The sequence below is a fragment of the Acipenser ruthenus genome, chromosome 7 (genome assembly GCF_902713425.1).
Source record: "Acipenser ruthenus chromosome 7, fAciRut3.2 maternal haplotype, whole genome shotgun sequence".
NCBI lineage: Eukaryota > Metazoa > Chordata > Actinopteri > Acipenseriformes > Acipenseridae > Acipenser > Acipenser ruthenus.
In genome coordinates, this window is record NC_081195.1 from 10,820,539 (window position 1) to 10,840,129 (window position 19,591).

General features: G+C 36.9%; 1 protein-coding gene across 2 annotated transcripts; it reads left to right on the top strand.

Moving 5' to 3' along the window:
• The first annotated feature begins 203 nt into the window (after positions 1-203).
• Positions 204-18,988, top strand: LOC117414855 (neuronal vesicle trafficking-associated protein 1-like). Of its 2 annotated transcripts, none has more exons than XM_034024679.2 (5): positions 204-361; positions 11,003-11,146; positions 13,023-13,142; positions 13,795-13,908; positions 18,011-18,988. In XM_034024679.2, exons 2-5 carry the CDS (start codon positions 11,018-11,020, stop codon positions 18,209-18,211), a joined length of 564 nt encoding a protein of 187 aa, XP_033880570.1. In that variant the 5' UTR covers positions 204-361; positions 11,003-11,017; the 3' UTR covers positions 18,212-18,988. The 2 variants fall into 2 exon arrangements, with proteins under 2 accessions (XP_033880570.1, XP_033880571.1); XM_034024680.3 differs by having other exon boundaries at positions 211-365.
• Positions 18,989-19,591: the final 603 nt, after the last annotated feature.

The window sequence follows — 19,591 nt, forward strand, 5'->3', positions numbered from 1 at the left end:
ATCTCTGCCACATTCATTAAAAACTAAATATAATACAAAGCCATGCATCATATTGCAATTGTGCGGGTGCACGTTTTCATACATGCAGGGAAGTACCATTTAATTCAGTAAGGCATAAACAGTTTTCAAAAAAACAATGTCAAATTATGAACGACCAATTACACAGTGCTTGATGCGCTGTTAGCGAGCTGCTTTTAATAGCACGACAGCTTGCTGTAGCCGGATGAGCTGAGTATCACCGTGCTGCAGCAGATCTAACACTGGAGAAAACATCACCAGGGTAACCAGTCTCAACCAGCCTGCTGCTTCTGTTCACACAATCACACAGCATCTGAACCACATCTCTGCTACAGATATCACAGTAAGTAAGTCCTGTTAGAATTTCATTCACAATGGAAATATAGAATGACGATTGAGTTATCAATATTAAACAGCTGGGTTTTTTCATTGCATCTGTAGACATTAAGTAATTCGTGCACGGTCAGTCTGATTATTAACGAGATAATTGTGATTTAAAAAAAAAAAAAAAACAGAAAGAAAAACATTATGGTGTAAAGTAAACAGACCCATGCAGCTGCAGCAATTGTCTTTGTAGCATTCTTTCTTCACAGCCTCATTTAACTTTTTACGTTTGTATTTCATTGTCACCGGTATTTTTATTGTTATTATTTTATATTAATTTACAAACGACACATTGAAGCAACGGTTTCAAATACTTTCAATACAAAATCAGTTTTAAGTCAGTGACCTACTTTCATTCCTATTTAGAGATTTCGTTAATGATAACTGGTCCTGCAAAATTGTTAGATAATGGTATTTTTAAAAAATGTTGTTAAAAGTGATGCAATATTTAGACTGTCAAATGTTTTATATTGACCGTTATTTTATATTGACCATAGTTACAGGGGGGAAATCTACTCCAAACGTTAGCAGCCTCCGCCCATGCGGATCTCTGGAAGACAAAGAGCTGTAGAAATCAGCAACTGCAATTGACATTGATTTTCCCAACAAAAAAGCAGCGATATTTGCAAAAAGATAGTTGTTGTTCTTGTTTTGTATTCATTAGCGTTTTTCATTGTTTCGGGTATTGTTAACCGTTGGTTCTTTGCACCAGCGATTCCAGCAAACAGTATGTTTTCACTCTGGAAAAGAAGCAGTGAGATTACGTTTGAGCTATTGATGATTATTGCCATTATATACTTAACTGCGTTTAATATTCAACCCTGTGCATTCCTTTTCTGCCTGATTACAAATAAGCTATATTATTAGCATGCAGGTGCTGCTGTTGTTAACTAGAAGAATGAATTGTCTTAGAATAAAAAATTCTGATTGTAAATTTATTTAGCTGAGGATGTTTTTACTTTTAACAAGCGTGTGCTTTTAATGCAGTACATTGCTAGATCCTAAAGTCAGATTCTGATCATTCAGGTATATATATATATATATATATATATATATATATATATATATATATATATATATATATATATATATATACACACACACACAGAGGGGGGTTGCAGTACTGTAAAATGTAACAACATTTAACATGGATAATCTAGTAAGGTTATACTATTAGAACTATTGCTTGGGACATGAAAAGGATTTCACAAATGAAAAAACAAACGCCATCTATTAAACTAATACTAATTACAGGATGTCTTTTCTGGTTGGGACATATAGAGAATGTGCAGTTGTTCATAGTTTTGTTGTGTAATCTGTCATCTGTAATGTGCTCAACAAATTAGATGATAATTCATGGTAATGTTCAATGCATCCATGGGTTGATACCAAACCATAATGGCAGTGACTTGGAAAGGCCTAAATAAGTCTAGACATTAGATGATTGATGGAGATCATTATCTAACAAAGAACCTAGGCTATCATTCTTGTTCACAAGCACACTGTACAGAATTGCGTGTTTTGAGTAACTAAGCATTATGAGATTCTCTACAAGGGATACTAGTGTATGTTTTTTTTTTTTTTTTATGAATAACAAAGTTTTGATATTCATGACATGGTTCTAGTATGTTGTTTAACAGACAACACTTGAGCAGTTTAATGTATATCAAACAGCTTTTTTGAATAGAGCCATTGTGTCACTAGTTGTAATGGTAGGTTATGTTTGGCCTGTTTACTTTTTACTGTCAGAGTGAGGTGTTTTATGAAGTCTACATTATTAATACCCTCCCATTTAACTTTTTTGTTCAACAGAAATGTTTTCAAAAATGATCATAACACTGTTAGTGTAGCAAATTAGCAAATTAGCTTTGTCTAAAGAAAGACAATACTGTTACTAGTGCTGACAAATACAACAGCCTCGGTGGGACTATACTTTATTCATACTTTATCACATGATCCAGTCGTTCTTTTTTTCAGAATATTGTTCCTGGCTTTATTGTGCTTGAGTTATGCGTTGTGAATAAAAAATGATATGTTAACCATCTTGGATTGCTAATGATGAAAACATTGCAATATAATTGGATGATGATGGAATAGCTTTATATAAGAATTGAACAATCTAGGGTCGCACTATATATTGATTTATTTTTATTCACTTTAGATATAAAAGGTAATTGTCTCTTTGACTGAATAGCACTTTCTCTCACCTGTGATTTTGGGGAGCATTTGTGAAAGGGCGCTGGTGCAATGTAAAACAAAAAGAGACTCCTTACAGAAGAACGTTTTGAAGCTTTTTTAAGTGATGTGACTGCCTGGACAGTAAATTATAAAGGATTGGTCTTCCTCACTCAAAAACCTACAAACAAGTTTATAAAGATTGGCATGAAGGCTAAGTAGCAATGTACTAATTAAGATCACAAAGTGTCAAGAGACTATTTCAACTCAGTGTCCCAGCAACCACTTCATTCTAGCCGCGTTTGCTGTCTTAGCATAGGCATTAGCATGCACAGTGTTACTGCATTTTTTTCTCATTATAAATGCTGAGAGCTTTACAGAAGACAGTCAATGCCAATGAAGTAGTATCTAAAAACACCACTAAAACAGGTGTGATGGGGTCAGGGAAGCTATGTGTTTGAGTGTGAATAATCATTAAATAAAATGAAGTCCACTAGGGAAGAACTACTACACCTCCCCTCGAATGAACAAATATAATCATTAAATGTTTCTGCATTATAATTCATTAGCACAGGGACAAACGAGAATATTGAAATATTCATTAATTGTGAATTAGCTGGAAAACAAAAATATAATATGTATAATATATTACAGTAAAACTCTCCCAAGGAACAACATAGACCTGGTACCCAGTCAGACTGTCTCTTAAAGAAAGGAGAGAAGCACTCTTCTGTACAGTAGAATTCTGTAAAGCCATAAATATTTGCGAACCTTTTATTATGTGTTTTACGCGTATGAAAAAAAACGCAAGCATTTTTGGCATGAATATCAAATTCCACGAACAATACATACTTTGTATATTGCAACCAGTCGCCAACATTTCTGGAGCAAAAGTATGATTCGCCAAGTATTCTGGTCGCAAATATTTATGGCTTTACAGTATGTGTTATTTATTTCAAATGTTATTTATTCATTAGTTTCCTTTGCTTGATATCTTTTTGATAAAGGGATTTATAAATGATGTTACACGAACGAATATGAACATGGTTATTTTTGCCAGTGAATACATGTCAAGCAGTATTTGCTTGAACGTTCGATTGTCTTAGCACTAATAAAAATATACAGTATATAACATACAAATGGGAACAGGTTCATACTTGTTTAAAATGGTAGTTTCTAACCAGCTATACCAACAGGGAGGATGGGACTCCCATATGCAACTCACTGGCTGAAAGCTAATTTATGGTAACACTAATATCACATGTGTGCACTTTGTTTTATTAATTTTACCTCAGAATTTATGATTTGTGTGTGAAGATATGAAAATGAATCTAACAGAGAATGGCTGCTATTTCCCACATAATTTGCCATCACAGGTTTTGGTATCAAGAGAACCAAACTAAACTTTAGTGTCTTTGCATCGAAAGTGTGTCAGACGTGATCTGAAGATGTTCCTGAGAAAGTCGTATATCAATTTCTCTCTTGAAAATATACTGATCCCTGGTCAACCAAAAGATTGAAAACCTGGGCTGGAGTAAAGAGCATTGCTTGCCTACTAAATACCTTAGCACCACAGATGTAGTTGCTAGGTCAGAATATGTATCAATAGCAAGGCAGAGTCTTGACTGGAGGCTCTTGAGAGCACTGCACTAGGACTTGCAAGCAGTGCAAGGTTTGCATGACATTTATTAATTAACTAACAAAGTATAATGCATTATGTATGCATTAGCAGTGTGTAGTAGTGGTTAGGGCTTTGGACTCTTGACCGGAGGGTTGTGGGTTCAATCCCCAGTGGGAGACACTGCTGTTGTACCCTTGAGCAAGGTACTTTACCTAGATTGCTCCAGTAAAAACCCAACTGTATAAATGGGTAATTGGATGTAAGATAATGCAATATCTATATAATGTGAAATAATGTCTAATGTGATATCTTGTAACAATTGTAAGTCGCCCTGGATAAGGGCGTCTGCTAAGAAATAAATAATAATAATGTATTTGGAGTTCATTTGGGCAAAGTAGTGCAATACTACTTTTTTCACTTATATTTTAAATGTTCACCTAAATAGTTAATTTATTTTTAATAAACCAACATTTGTCATCCCCAAAAGGGTCTATAACTAATACAGTGTTTTCAAAATACAACTGTAGTCACAGTCATCTTGTTAAACGTGTATGGTTTACGTTTCGATATTAAGCTGTATCACTGCATTATCTGTACGATGGTACTGTTTTAGCAGAATGGAGTCAAGATTTAAATAAAGCGGGCAACCCGAGTGGCGCATCCGGTAAAGGCGCTCTGCGTGGAGTGCAGGATGTGCAGGGGCAGCAGTGTGGAGTAGTGGTTAGGACTCTAGACTCTTGACCAGAGGGTCATGGGTTCAATCCCAGCTGGGGGACACTGCTGCTGTACCCTTAAGCAAGGTACTTTACCTAGATTGCTCCAGTAAAAACCCAACTGTATAAATGGGTAATTGTATGTAAAAAATAATGTAATTGTATGTAAAAATAATGTGATATCTTGTAACAATTGTAAGTCGCCCTGGATAAGGGCGTCTGCTAAGAAATAAATAATAATAATAATAATAATGTGCCCTATAGCCTGGACGTCGCTGGTTCGAGTCCAGGCTATTCCACTGCTGACCGTAGATGGGAGCTCCCAGGGGGCGGCGCACAATTGGCCGAGCGCCTCCCGGGGGTGGGGTGGGGGGGCGCTTGCGGGCTTGCATGTAAGCTGCCCAGAGCTGCTTTGTCCTCCGACAGTATAGCTCTGAGGTTGGCTGCATGGCGGGCCTGCAGTGAAAAGAAGCGGTCGGCTGACGGCACACGCTTTGGGACCGGCGAGCTGAGCCTTAAAATACAATTGGACATTTCAAATTGGGAGAAAAAACGGGGTAAAATAGTAAAAAAAAATTCATTCAAATCCAACCTGATGTGACAAGGTCGGCAGGCAAAATATAGCTGAGTGAATATGAAATACATAAAAGAGCAAGATATGTAATGGAAAATGTGTCATAATGACTGTAATCCCAATTCGTAATGCTGATTATTATTATGCAAATTAAACATTAACTAGAACTTGGATTAAAGGGGGAGCTTGTGTCAGTATGTAAGCTGATTAAAATGTCCAACAGGGTATTGGGCATATTATGTGTTTTGTTTGCGTTTTTTTTTTTTTTTAATGCAGATGCTGCATGCTGGCTGGCAGCTGCATTTCAGATTTGTGGCAGTTAAATTGAATCCAAAACTGGTGGGAAGTAATGTTATAAATAATTAATATCAACTGAAGTATATTTGCTTAAAAGCTGGTTCATTAAGATTTTCAATTTCTAGATTTTCGAATCCTGTAATTTTCATTCCTTCCTCACCTGAATACTGTTAGTCACAACAGCGGTTATAATGAGCAGATTATAATGAAGGTGACTTTAATAGAATAAAATAATCTCTAGGACAATTAAGAAGATTAGAACTGCATAGTTTTTCCGACATGTTTTGCAAAGTTTTATTAGCTGTCACTTTTTTTAAACTTGAATGACTACAAGAAATAATTTAGAAACCAGCTTTGCAGACTGCAGTGCATCATCCATCAAAAAGTCACCACATGTTGGTTGATTTGTTTAGCAACTTCAACTTTACAAGTTTAGGCAAATGTAATCTTAACTTCTTTGCCATATGAAATCTAACCTTGTTCCATGCTTTTCTCAGGAGATCTCTTATGGCATGTTTATAAGGAAGGCAGACTGTCTCTTTCAGGACCAAGTCTATGGGTCTCTGTTTCAGTAGGACCCTAACAGCTTTAAACGATGACAGTTCACAAATACAGTTAAAAACGAATGTTGTGATTTTAAAACTTTTACTAAGCAAAATACTGTGGTAGTGATTGGTGGTAATTTGTCAAAAATAAATTCTATTTACAGGTCATTCAGTAGTAAGGCCATGTTTGTGTTGGTTCGCTTACTGGCCTTAACAGAAAGGTTCACGGTAAGATCACTGTATCAGTGTAGTGTTATCTGTGAGTTTTCGTACTGTTAACAGATGACCTCAGATAAGGATGATTGGACTTCTACACCTTACAATAGACTACGTCAGATTGCAGCTATGTTACTTGATGTAGTTGCTAAGTACATTGCAAGTCCTATACTGTATTGTAAAGCTACTTAAAAGTAATGATAGTCAGATAAAAATGAACCCTGAAGCTGATGTGGAATACCAGAGCCATTTAGTTTTCCTTGGTCCCATTTTTTTAAATATTATTTCTTAATTTAATTACTAAAGTTTTGTATTTTAAATGGTGATGTTTTGAAACGTAATCCCTGAGCTTCAATGTATTTTCAAAACCTTAAGACCTCTTCAGGAGTTCTCAAGCATTAAATAAATGAAAGGACATTATTGACCCTACTGTTCCATGAAACGAGCAAACACCCTGGTGGTATAATCCCCATAGCTATAAAGTATGCATTGCTGGCATCAAAGAGAAATGAATTACAAGTAAAGGAATTTAAGAAAGCTCACAGTGTGAGGATTTTCTTGATGTCCTTAATTAAAAAATAAAGGCAGTTGGGTTCCCAAGACTTTTGCTTGTTTTATTTGTATTTTTTCAAAACTTACTGATTTGAGGTTATTATAAAGGAGCTGACATATGTTCTTTTGTTAACATTCCACAGTGTACATTGCAGGAATATGAATTGGATTCTAATCATGGTACTTCACAAATCTGTTTATATCCTATGAAACTACCTACATTTGCTTTTTTTTTTTTTTGTTTTTTTTAAGTTAAGTGATATCTGTATCATGTGTTTGGTGATTTCACTGTGATTGACTGTGATTATATATTGTGTTTGAAATATTTTGCTGTTGCTAGCATTTAACAAGTCTGGGCTTCCCTGATACCTTGTTATCAGCCCAGCTGGCATTGCGAGCTGGCAGAAATCGCTCTCCAAATTACTTTGCTTGAGTAAGTAACCCAATGAGCATCCAGTGTTACTCCGACTTTCGCAGCATGGTTGCTGTCAATTTTGCCATTAATTTGGCTATGAAATTCAGCTCCAAATTTGCATACAGGCAATTATAACTAACAATTATTGCCTGGTGTAAATTGGCCCACTGTGTCACCTTGCCTCCCCCAAATGTTATATTTGCCTTTTTTTCTTTTTACCTAAGTGAATTTTACATTTTCTATACTTTTTTTTAAGCAACAGTATGCTTCGGAATCTACAAGAATTTATATTTCTAAAAAATACAACTTTAGATCATGTAATTTAGTTTGTAATCCAAGCCAACATGCAATGACAATGTTCTCCCTGAAGAGTGGGAACTGCCAAGCAAAGCATTCTTACAGTGGCTTACTGCTAAATAAACAAATAATAATAATAATAATAATAATAATAATAATAATAATAATAATAATAATAAAATATTCTGCACTGCAACATGCCTTGATATATTTGTCAAGAACACATAGTAGTTGGCCAGTAATTGCCATTGTGAACTTAGGCAGTGACCTGATGAAAAATGACTTCCTGTGGCCATGATGAATTTGACAAAAGCATCTAGCATACTGCCGAAGATTACTCTAACACACTGTAAATCAGTAGTATTACAAGCTAGTCGTTTTCCAATCTGTAACCTTTAGAAATGGCATGTTTAAAAATTATTATTATTATTATTATTATTATTATTATTATTATTATTATTATTATTATTATTATTATTATTATTATTATTAAAAGTGCATCAATAGTCTACTGTGTTTTAATGCACTTGTGAATTTAGACGAAAGCCTATACTTATCTGACTCCTCATTGTAACAATATATCAATGATGTATTTGTGGCAGAGACTGCGATGCCACAGAGCTTGTTTTGCGTTGATTATTTTTGTAAATAAAGTTTGTTTAAATTTGAAAAAGTTTTGTCAACTTTGTCAGAGATGGGGTTAAATACCAATTCCTGAAACAAGTGTGGAATTTGGCCAGACTCTAATTGATTAATTGATTGCCAATTAGAATCTGGCCGCATGGATAAAAGAGGAAGTGAGAGGCAACTCCTTTTTTTCTACAGCATAATAGCTTTGTTTGATAGCTTTTATCACAGTGCTTGTTTTGCACTTTTATTTGTATTTTTGTGCACTAGTTTTGCAAGCCACAGCCGTGCTGATGAAGCAACACTACAGCAAGTGTTACCATTGTTGGTAGTTTAGTGGTGGTGCATGGTACTGCACCTGCCGTGTTGTCCCCCTCTCTCACACACCGCGGACTCATCCCCTTAAATTTGTCACGACCGTTGTCCAATTACTGAAGCTTTTTGCACGTGTGGCAATGTGCCCTGCCCCTGTGTGCATTTGTGTGTTATATGTTGCGTGTGACGTGTTAATGTTGGTGTATTGTAGTTGGTACATGGGATATAATGTGGGTAATGAGCACGAGTTTTTAAAATGTATAATTGTATTTAGGCACAGGGATTGCACAATCACTTCACATGCACTTAAAGTATTTAATAGTATGTGAGCAGGGGAGTGCACAGATTAATTCACGTGTCTAACATACGTAGACATTAGGGATGCACCGAATCCAGGTTTTGGATCCGGCCCGAAGACATACTTTTTGAGCAGGGTTCGGATTCGGCCACATCCTTTCTTGTAAAGGTAAAGAAGGGTAAAATCAGCATGGTATCTAAAAGGCTGAGGTATCTTAACAGGGATTGTATTAGTACTGAATTTGGGCGGATGTGCTTATCTTTAGAGCCCATCCTTTTTTTTTTTTTTTTTTCTTTTTTCTTTTTTTTTTAAATTTAGTCGTCGCCAATTATTTTTACCCCGGTTTTCACCCCAATTTAGCATGCCCAATTATTATCTGTATCCCCGGCTCACCGCTCGCAACCCCCCCGCCGACTCAGAAAACGGAGGCTGAAACACGCGTCCTCCGAAACGTGCTCCTTCCAAGCGGTCATTTTTTGCACTGCAGATCCACAGCAATGCTACCAGACCTATAGTGCCGGAGGACAACACAGATCTGGCGGCTCCGCTGCAGAGCCACAGGCGCCCTATCGGCCACAGGGATCGCTGATGCGCGGTGAGCCGTGGATTCCCCTGCCGACCTAAGCCCTCCCTACCTGGGCAGCGCTCAGCCAATTGTGCGCCGCCCCCTAGGAACTCTCGGTCACGGTCAGCTGTGACATAGCCTGGATTCGAACCAGCGATCTCCAGGCTATAGGGCACATCCTGCGAGGAGCGCCTTTACTGGATGCGCCACTCGGGAGCCCCTTAGAGCCCATCCTTAAAGCAGACGTGAGATATCGAAATTGAATTTGATAGGCAACACTGGTAGTGTGCCAATTAAATATGAATCAAAAGGGCCAAAGCTTAACGGGTCAAGCGTACAGCTCATAATGTGTGGGAGGCTTTCAAGTCTCCCAGTATATTTGGTGACTCCTTCAATTTAATTCCTTGTCCCAATCTCCCTTAAGGCTTTTGTTTTTTCCTTGACATAATCAAAACTCTATCCCTGTGCTTTGCAGCCTAAGCTCTGTTGGTTGCCTTACTTGAATGTACAGTAATTGGTGGCTACAAATCAGTTCAAGAGAATTAAAAAAAAAAAAATTGCAGAACAACTTTCACACTCATCATCACAGTGTAATCTAAAGCATTTTATTTTTGCTTTATTTTTGTTGAAGTATTTCGGTTTTGTATTAGTTTCTGGTGATGAGATCTCAGGCAGCTTATATTATGATATATATATATTATTTTACAGCCAGTATTATGAACTGTAATTATTGTCTTTGCCAATGACATTGCATTATACCTGCTGCCTCTAGTTGTGTGAAAGCATTAGGCCAAATTTACAAGCAAGGGCATAAGGTGAGTATGATACTGTTTAAAAATGTTATTCTTCTCCCGAAAAATCCCTTTCCTTTTGTACTGGGCTTCAAAATAGGGCCCAGATGATTCGTTGAATATTGTAGGCAGTGAAATTACATCAGGAGCACCCTCCCACCAATTAATTAATGACCCAAGAAGGATCATTAGTCTTAAGTTTTTTACTTATTTATTTTAGAATTGTGATTCAGAAAAAAAAGGATTTCTAACAATTTGGAGTAAAAAGCTGCTGGCCCAAAGATTCTTCTTTATGTCATGTTGAGAATGTTGCTGAGGCCTTTAGAGTCCGTATCAAATGGTTCTGTGAGGTTGAGGTCAGGCATAACAATAAAGCAGCACCATCTAAGTGTGTCATTTATCAAAGATCATGGAGCCTGCCACCAAAACACATGAAATGTACCCCTCCCCCTCCTTTCTTGTTATTCCTTATATAAGAAAAGGACACAGGCAACAATAGAAAATAGAAAAAATAATAGAGTTTTTTATTGTCAAGAGCCATCCACAACTTACAGCTCAACTTAGCACAACCTGTTATTTTCTGTTCTATTTTCATACAGAGCTGCCGGTCAGACATGGTTAAGTTGGGAAGTAATCTGGCTGAGAAACCAGAGAAGGAGCAGGCTGAGGAAGATGGATTTGATAACATCCCGCTGATAACACCTTTGGATGTGAATCAATTACACCAGCCGTTTCCTGACAAGGTAACATGATCATTGTTCAGAAGTATCTATTAATACCAGTGGTTTCCCAGTGTTTGCTTCATCTGTGTCTTTAAGCAGTCAATTGCAAATAATTATTCTTGGTCATAGTGATCCCACAGGCCTTTTTGGAAAAAGTCACATGTTATCCAGTAAAAAATATTGTGGGGGATAAAATATAAATACAGTACATACTGTACATACATAAGTACATACATACAGTACTGTGCAAAAGTTTTAGGCAGGTGTGAAAAAATGCTGTAAAGTAAGAATGCTTTCAAAAATAGACATGTTAATAGATTATATTTATCAATTAACTAAATGCAAAGTGAGTGAACAGAAGAAAAATCTAAATCAAATCCATATTTGGTGTGAGCACCCTTTGCCTTCAAAACAGCATCAATTCTTCTAGGTACACTTGCACAAAGTCAGGGATTTTGTAGGCATATAGTCAGGTGTATGATTAAACAATTATACCAAACAGGTGCTAATGATCATCAATTCAATATGTAGGTTGAAACACAATCATTAACTGAAACAGAAACAGCTGTGTAGGAGGAATAAAACTGGGTGAGGAACAGCCGAACTCAGCTAACAAGGTGAGGTTGCTGAAGACAGTTTACTTTCAAAAGTCATACACCATGGCAAGACTGAGCACAGCAACAAGACACAAGGTAGTTATACTGCATCAGCAAGGTCTCTCCCAGGCAGAAATTTCAAGGCAGACAGGGTTTTCCAGATGTGCTGTCCAAGCTCTTGAAGAAGCACAAAGAAACGGGCAACGTTGAGGACCGTAGACGCAGTGGTCGGCCAAGGAAACTTACTGCAGCAGATGAAAGACACATCATGCTTACTTCCCTTCGCAATCGGAAGATGTCCAGCAGTGCCATCAGCTCAGAATTGGCAGAAAACAGTGGGACCCTGGTACACCCATCTACTGTCCGGAGAAGTCTGGTCAGAAGTGGCCTTCATGGAAGACTTGCGGCCAAAAAGCCATACCTCCGACGTGGAAACAAGGCCAAGCAACTATGCACGAAAACACAGGAACTGGGGTGCAGAAAAATGGCAGCAGGTGCTCTGGACTGATGAGTCAAAATTTGAAATATTTGGCTGTAGCAGAAGGCAGTTTGTTCGCCGAAGGCCTGGAGAGCGGTACACGAATGAGTGTCTGCAGGCAACAGTGAAGCATGGTGGAGGTTCCTTGCAAGTTTGGGGCTGCATTTCTGCAAATGGAGTTGGGGATTTTGTCAGAATTAATGGTCTCCTCAATGCTGAGAAGTACAGGCAGATACTTATCCATCATGCAATACCATCAGGGAGGCATCTGATTGGCCCCAAATTTATTCTGCAGCATGACAACGACCCCAAACATACAGCGAAAGTCATTAAGAACTATCTTCAGCGTAAAGAAGAACAAGGAGTCCTGGAAGTGATGGTATGGCCCCCACAGAGTCCTAATCTCAACATCATCGAGTCTGTCTGGGATTACATAAAGAGAGAGAAGCAACTGAGGCTGCCTAAATCCACAGAAGAACTGTGGTTAGTTCTCCAAGATGTTTGGGCCAACCTACCTGCTGAGTTCCTTCAAAAACTGTGTGCAAGTGTACCTAGAAGAATTGATGCTGTTTTGAAGGCAAAGGGTGGTCACATCAAATATTGATTTGATGTAGATTTTTCTTCTGTTCACTCACTTTGCATTTTGTTAATTGATAAATATAAACTATTAATGTGTCTATTTTTGAAAGCATTCTTACTTTACAGCATTTTTTCACACCTGCCTAAAACTTTTGCACAGTACTGTACATACATACATACATGGTGAATTTTACACCAGGACCAGGAACCAGGAACTCTTACCTCTGCTGAACTTTCTTCCCAGGTAATTGTCAAGACTACAACAGAATACCAGCTCCAGCAAAAGAAGAAGAGGAAGTTATATGTTCCCGGCATAAAAAAACTGAATATAAACCTGTATGATGAAGTGTCAGAAAAGGTCAAGGTAACATCCTTCAATACACATCATTCTAAACAGAGTATGCATGAATATAACACACAGTACCAACTGCATACAGATTCTGTAATTGTGGTTTCTTAGACCATATATATATTTTTTTGCATATCCTTATTAAACTAATAGTTTCAAATACTAGACACAGAGCTGGGGAATATCTGTTACAGATATGGGAGCAGTTGTGTATGACCTAATTCTACCCCACAAGATGGCATAAATGTATAGCAAACAAATATATTATTCTGTGGTTTAACTGTAATGTGATGGCTTTGTTGAATCTATGGCTATTTAAACCATACTTCTACTGACACTGTCACATTGTGCCTGATGCCTGGTTACCTTTTTGCAATGCTGTTTGAATACGATTCTGATTCATTCTTACTGGGTAATGTGAAGGAATAACACAGAGTAATAAACAGTAGTCCTTTATAAATAATGCATTGTACAATAATACCTGGGATCTTGTCAGCATCACAAGGTAATGTGGTCTATTCTGTTGTATATTCAGGGATGTAATATAAATAAAGTTATTTATCCAGTGAATAGCATAGTATTAATGTGTATGTGACAAGCAGTAGACATCCAAGGTCAGACTTTGATACGTTCCTTCAGTGGTATTGTTGTTGTGTTTTGCATGCAGCTGACTGGCTTGATACTCATTACGATGACATTCCTGGCCTGCCTTCTTATGCTGGTCATGTACAAGGCACTGTGGTATGACCAGCTAAGCTGCCCCGAGGGCTTTGTGTTTAAGGTAAGCTCGCTGTTGATGCTCCATAACTTTTATAAACATTATTACTTATCCCCGTAACTGCTGATATCTCAAACCCGTTCCAGATGGCAATGTCATCTTTTCAGTGTTTTGGATTCTCCTTGGGTAAATCTAATAATGTTCTTTACTTTGATCATTGACCTACGATGGCTGCCATATTATGGTTTTGTGCTTTTTTTGGTTTCTAGATGATTAGGACCGAACGCTTTTAGATACTGACTTCATACTCAGCACTCCACAGTATTCTGTTATTCTCTAGGTCAAGTTAGATTGTGGGTTCGGTCCTCTCAGTGATATAGATCTTTTTAACAAACACCATTCCCCATAAGCTATGCTGGGATGCTTTGGTTTTGTTCACCAAAACACACCATCTCTAATTTTCAATTAAAAAAAGCATGGGAAAACAGCTTCCTGACAGTTGCTTCTGCTTACACAGTTTTTCTGTGTAGCTTGACAAGGCTCCAGCACATATGGCCCTATTGACAAAACTTGAAATCATGAATTATTTAAAGCCAGTTTATTAAATGTCTGTTTTGATAGAATTCAAATAAATAATCATGAACATGTTTTATGTTTGGGGTTTCTTTGACAGAAAATGCATTGTGCTACTGTTAAAAGATGAATGGTTTATGAGTTGTACTTACTGTAATTATAAGTAGTATCTACAGTAATTATGGCCATGCAACATACATACACATTTATTTTCAGACGCCACCTGATGAAACCATGTTACCAAAGGTTGTTGGATTAAAGGCAGTTTTGCAGCATACTGTACAAAGCCTCAAAAGTCATCTATTAGACATTTCCTTTAGTTGGATCGTGTTGTATTGAAATTCCTCTTCAATTTGTAATGGTAGAATTCAAAGGCATGGGAGTTAATACAAATGTTGTGCCTTGCGTTGTGAATGAGAATGCTATTTTTGATTCAGCTCTACAGTATGTGGCCAGTAGTTGCTACAGTGACAGTTCTACTGGAACATTAATATTGATTGCACTTACCAGGTCGCATGGATTTGCCTTGTGTCACGCTTTGCAGCATTTATTGTGGCTTCTTTCAATTCTCGATTTTCTGACTCATGCCCATTTTTCAAAGGCAACACATGTGAAAATCTAAATGGGTTAGAAAGCTTTTGCAGAGGGAGATATACTGATATACCTCCACTCCCTGTTACCTAATCACTTATTTTGCAGTCAAGGACTAATTGCAGCTTGACCAAATTGAGAAGAACTGACTGTACCTTAAATTAATTATAAAAAACAGCCTGAATTAAACTTAAAAAAGGCAAAGAACCAAAAGAAAAGGGTCCAGTGGTGAAAGATTCTGATGGCTGGAACCCCTTTAAAATGTCTGATAATAGCACATCCAAAGAAAGAATCATTGCTTACAAACAGTGGGTTATTTCTGACAAGGTGATAGACAGTACGAGCTGGGGTATATATTTCACTCCAGATGCAAAGTGTCATTTGTTTTATCAGTGAGGACGAAGCTGACATTGAAAGCTTACTACCGACCCACACAAATGATCACTTCATGTTTCTGAAATTGGCTGTTTGGTTAAAATTCTGTATTCAGTAGCAGTTCAAATTTCAGTGCATGACTAGCCATCTAATTGCATTGTAACAACTGCTTGATTTCCTATGATTCCTGCTCTGTCTTGGTAACTATTGTGCAATTATATGGAACTGGCCTTGTGAACAACATTTCCTTATCTGATGCTATTACATGGTAACATCATGTAATTTAAGTGAAAAGATACACTTATTCCACCAGTAGTTACCATGTAATAGCAGGACATATTGATAGTTACCCAGATATTACCATATAAGGAGACACTTCTTTTTACATCCGTGAGGGTGTTAAATGGGTTGCCTAGCCATGTTGTTAATGCTTAATCATTGGGATCCTTTAATTCAGAAAGAAGTGTATGTTGCATGATTAGATATTTATCTTGGTTGGCTTATAAAACAAAATGTCCCTGGGATTTAACCCTAAAAGTTTACTGCAGTAAAATCATGGCAAATTGATGTGTACACATGGTAAATCGCAGATACTTGTGGTGAATACAAGCTTGCAGCATAGAGCTATTAAAAGCAGGGTAATTGCAAAATTATGAACACATTTACTGTTTAACGTAGTATTTCAAGGGCTTGGGAGGTACCTGGGTACAGCAATAAGCACACCCACTCCACACACAGATTGTGAACAAAATGTGCTACACACTGTCCGCTCCACGTCTGACACTTGAATGTGCTGTGCATGATGTCTGTCAGTCTAAGCTAACTTATAAATCACCTTCCATGCGCATGCATCTCTAGATGCTGTATGGAGACTGCTAATTATAAAATGAAGGAGAAACCCCAGGGATTGTGGCTTTCTTTCATGAACCTTGCTTCATTACAATATTTCCCATGCATGTCTTTACTGAACAGGTAAAACACAGATGTAACTAACATCTGCTCTTTTCCTAATAGACTTCTCTAACAGATAACAGCATTTGTGAAAGTTTGACAAAACAGCAAATCATTTTACTCAAGACTTTATTTAATCAACATATGACCCTGCAGTGATAAGCCCTAGATGGAGTATCTTACATCACTGGATAATCACCCTGGATTACTTAACCACCTATTCTTATTTAGCCTGACATTACTGACATTAAAAATAACTGCTTGATGCAAACCAGGTGAAATCTCTGGTATTGATGTGGCTTAGTATAGGTTGATCAAATCAACCCCTTAGTAATTTGTAACTTTGTGTTCTGAAGTGCAAGGTTCACTTCCTGTGAAATAACATCAGTATTGTATTACTTTCTACCTCTCTTTGTATGCATATGCAAACAACTCTAAGGTACTTATGCCTTATGATTTTCCTTGAACCCTTGCAATACCTGCTAGTTTCACAGTATTTGAACAACATGACGAATGTATTGGTAGCACAGCCCTTTCTTAGTGTGCCTAGCTTGAGTCTTTTGATCCTGTCTCATTATTTTAAGTTATGGTTGTAGGAAGCAAAGACAGACTGGTTGGAAGTTTTCTCAGGAGAGAGAGTTTTTCACCTCACAAAAAAATCTACAGCATGTAAATACAACCAGGGTGCCTTCAATGAGACTTCCTGTGACTAAACTGTAATTAAAGCCCAGCAGGTTTCCTTCTGCCTTTGATGTTAGTGCCTGCCATGGCTATTAGAATATTCTGAAGTAATTGTTTGAAACACGAAAAGGAAAAACATCATTCACATTACTGGTATTATCGTTGTTACTGAAGCACATAAAAAGTACCCGCTTTCAATTCTCTGCAGGATAACCATGTCTCTTATTTTTCACTTGAGAATATTTAACTTTCAAAGGCATTCAAGACATTCCATCTGTATGCTGTAGAAGCTTGGCTGGATTAGGTATCCAACTCACAAAATCCTGTCATCCATTTCTGCCTACCATATTATTAAATATTCAAGTAAATATAGAGTAAATGTTTTTAATGAATACATTGTTGTTGTTTTTTTGGATACTGAGTGCTATGAATTTATATTTCTTTGGATCCATAACTGTGATAGTTGGAGGGGTTATTCTTTTCCTTTTTAAGTAGCTAAGCTCTAACCGTTTGGGGAAGGTAAGGCTAATTAATTTCCTTTTATAGTCAATTCTCATTAATACAAACTCGCAATTAACACGTCCTTGATACAACAATTTTTTAACATTGTCCTGGCAAAATGTAGAGGTCAGTTATTGTAAATGACTTCTTATAATGCAAATTCACTTAACACAAATTTCCTGTTTGTGTGAATCACTTATAGGACAGATGTAAACCCCCAGGGAAGAACATGTTGAGTAAAACTAATTGCCCTAGTTCGAACAGCTGAGTGTAAAGGATATTGGGAAATGTATTAACTTACTTCCAGATTAGCACCTCTGTACTGTATTTTAGTGCTGTTTTATGCAAATATTAATGAGAGTTAACTGTATGTGTTTGCAATCTGCACTGCAACAGAAATTCTTGCTACCCTATTGTAGCCTGCAACCTATGCAATTTTGACAAGGTATTATTAGAGCACCATTGTTAGTGTGTGTTCTCTTCTCTTGTACAGCACAAGCACTGCACTCCCGCAGCACTGGAGGTGTATTACTCAGAGCAAGAGACAGGCTCCCGAGGAAGCCTCTACACAGCTATCAGCCACTTAAACCAGGCCAAGAAAACCGTGCCGGAGCTGCCGTCACCATGGTTACCAGTAATCAACGCCTTTAAGGAAGCAGAAAAAGCTAAAGAGGAGTCAAGCCGTTCCCAGTAGTAGAACACAAGTGGGCCAACTAGTTAGGACAGCATTCTACCCAACACATGTATTGTCATTTTTATGATACTATTGAGGCGCTAGACATTTTAAAGAAAAACAACATAGGTGTAGGAATGGGCCTAATTCGGATGATATTTTCCCAGAGTACAAAGAATTTAAAAAAAAGGCAGTGGTATTTGAAGGTCATGTGTTTTTTTGTTCAGAATTAGGGGAGAGTAAATGTATTGCATATGAAATCCTGGAGGTAGAACAAGTTATATTTTAACACTAAAAATAGCCCCTTGTTTTAAATAAAATAATAATAATAATTTCAAGGACATTTAAAAAATAAATCATATCATACATAGCATTGCATTTGAACTTTAAAAAAACAAACCTGTGTTGATATACTACAGCTCATTGTGTTAAATCACATCAAATTATTATTAATAATATTCCATATTTTGAGTTTTCAGAAACAATAGTTTCGTAATAATAAATGAAAATCTTAAATATATTTAAATACTGAAGTGTAATGTTCTGCACATTATGCTTAGAAACATACACACAAAACTGCCACGTAAGCTTTTTTGAAAATAAAAACAACAACAAAAAAAACAACATTTTACAGTTTTAATGGATAAAGGTGTCTGCAAAATAAACAAATAACAATAAGACCAGCTGGAAAGTGCCATGTCTAAAGAATGTTCAAAGTAAGTATTTTATTATTATGGCTGCTAAGATGAATGTGTGTGCTTTATATTGGTGAATAAAGGTCAAGTGTAGATAGCTAGATAGATGTCTTTGTGTATGTGTTCGTTTGCACTGGAACATAACATATGGTAACCTGAACCATTTAGGCATACAGTACTGATGATAGGGGTTTGCAGTGTACCTATGAAACATCTTATCAGTGCATGGTTTATTATACATTGTATCCATAATGCAATAAGACAATGCACTATTTGTATTCTATACAAATACAGTGCATTTTAACAAGTTATGAGGAAATGGCATGTAGGGAGCTACATCTTTTGAAATTGTATTCTCTACAAGTAATTTCACTTTGGAATTACATATATTTAGCCTTGGAGAGTTATTTAATCAGATACAATGTAGAACACAGATCTCTCCAATCACTGCATTACCTACATTAATCCCTAATATTTCTAGTATATCAAAGGGTAGTAGTAGCAATTATGACAACAATAAAAAGTATTAATGTGTTAGCCCATTACACCAGCTTCAACATTTGTGTTATTTGAATTACTATTTAATACTAGATATATTCTGTTATGTGTTTCTTTGGCTGGTCTATAGTAGAGATGTAGTTGACTATAGGTATACTGGATTTCTTTTTATTAAAAAGGTCAAAGGTTTGGATCTAGTGCACATAGT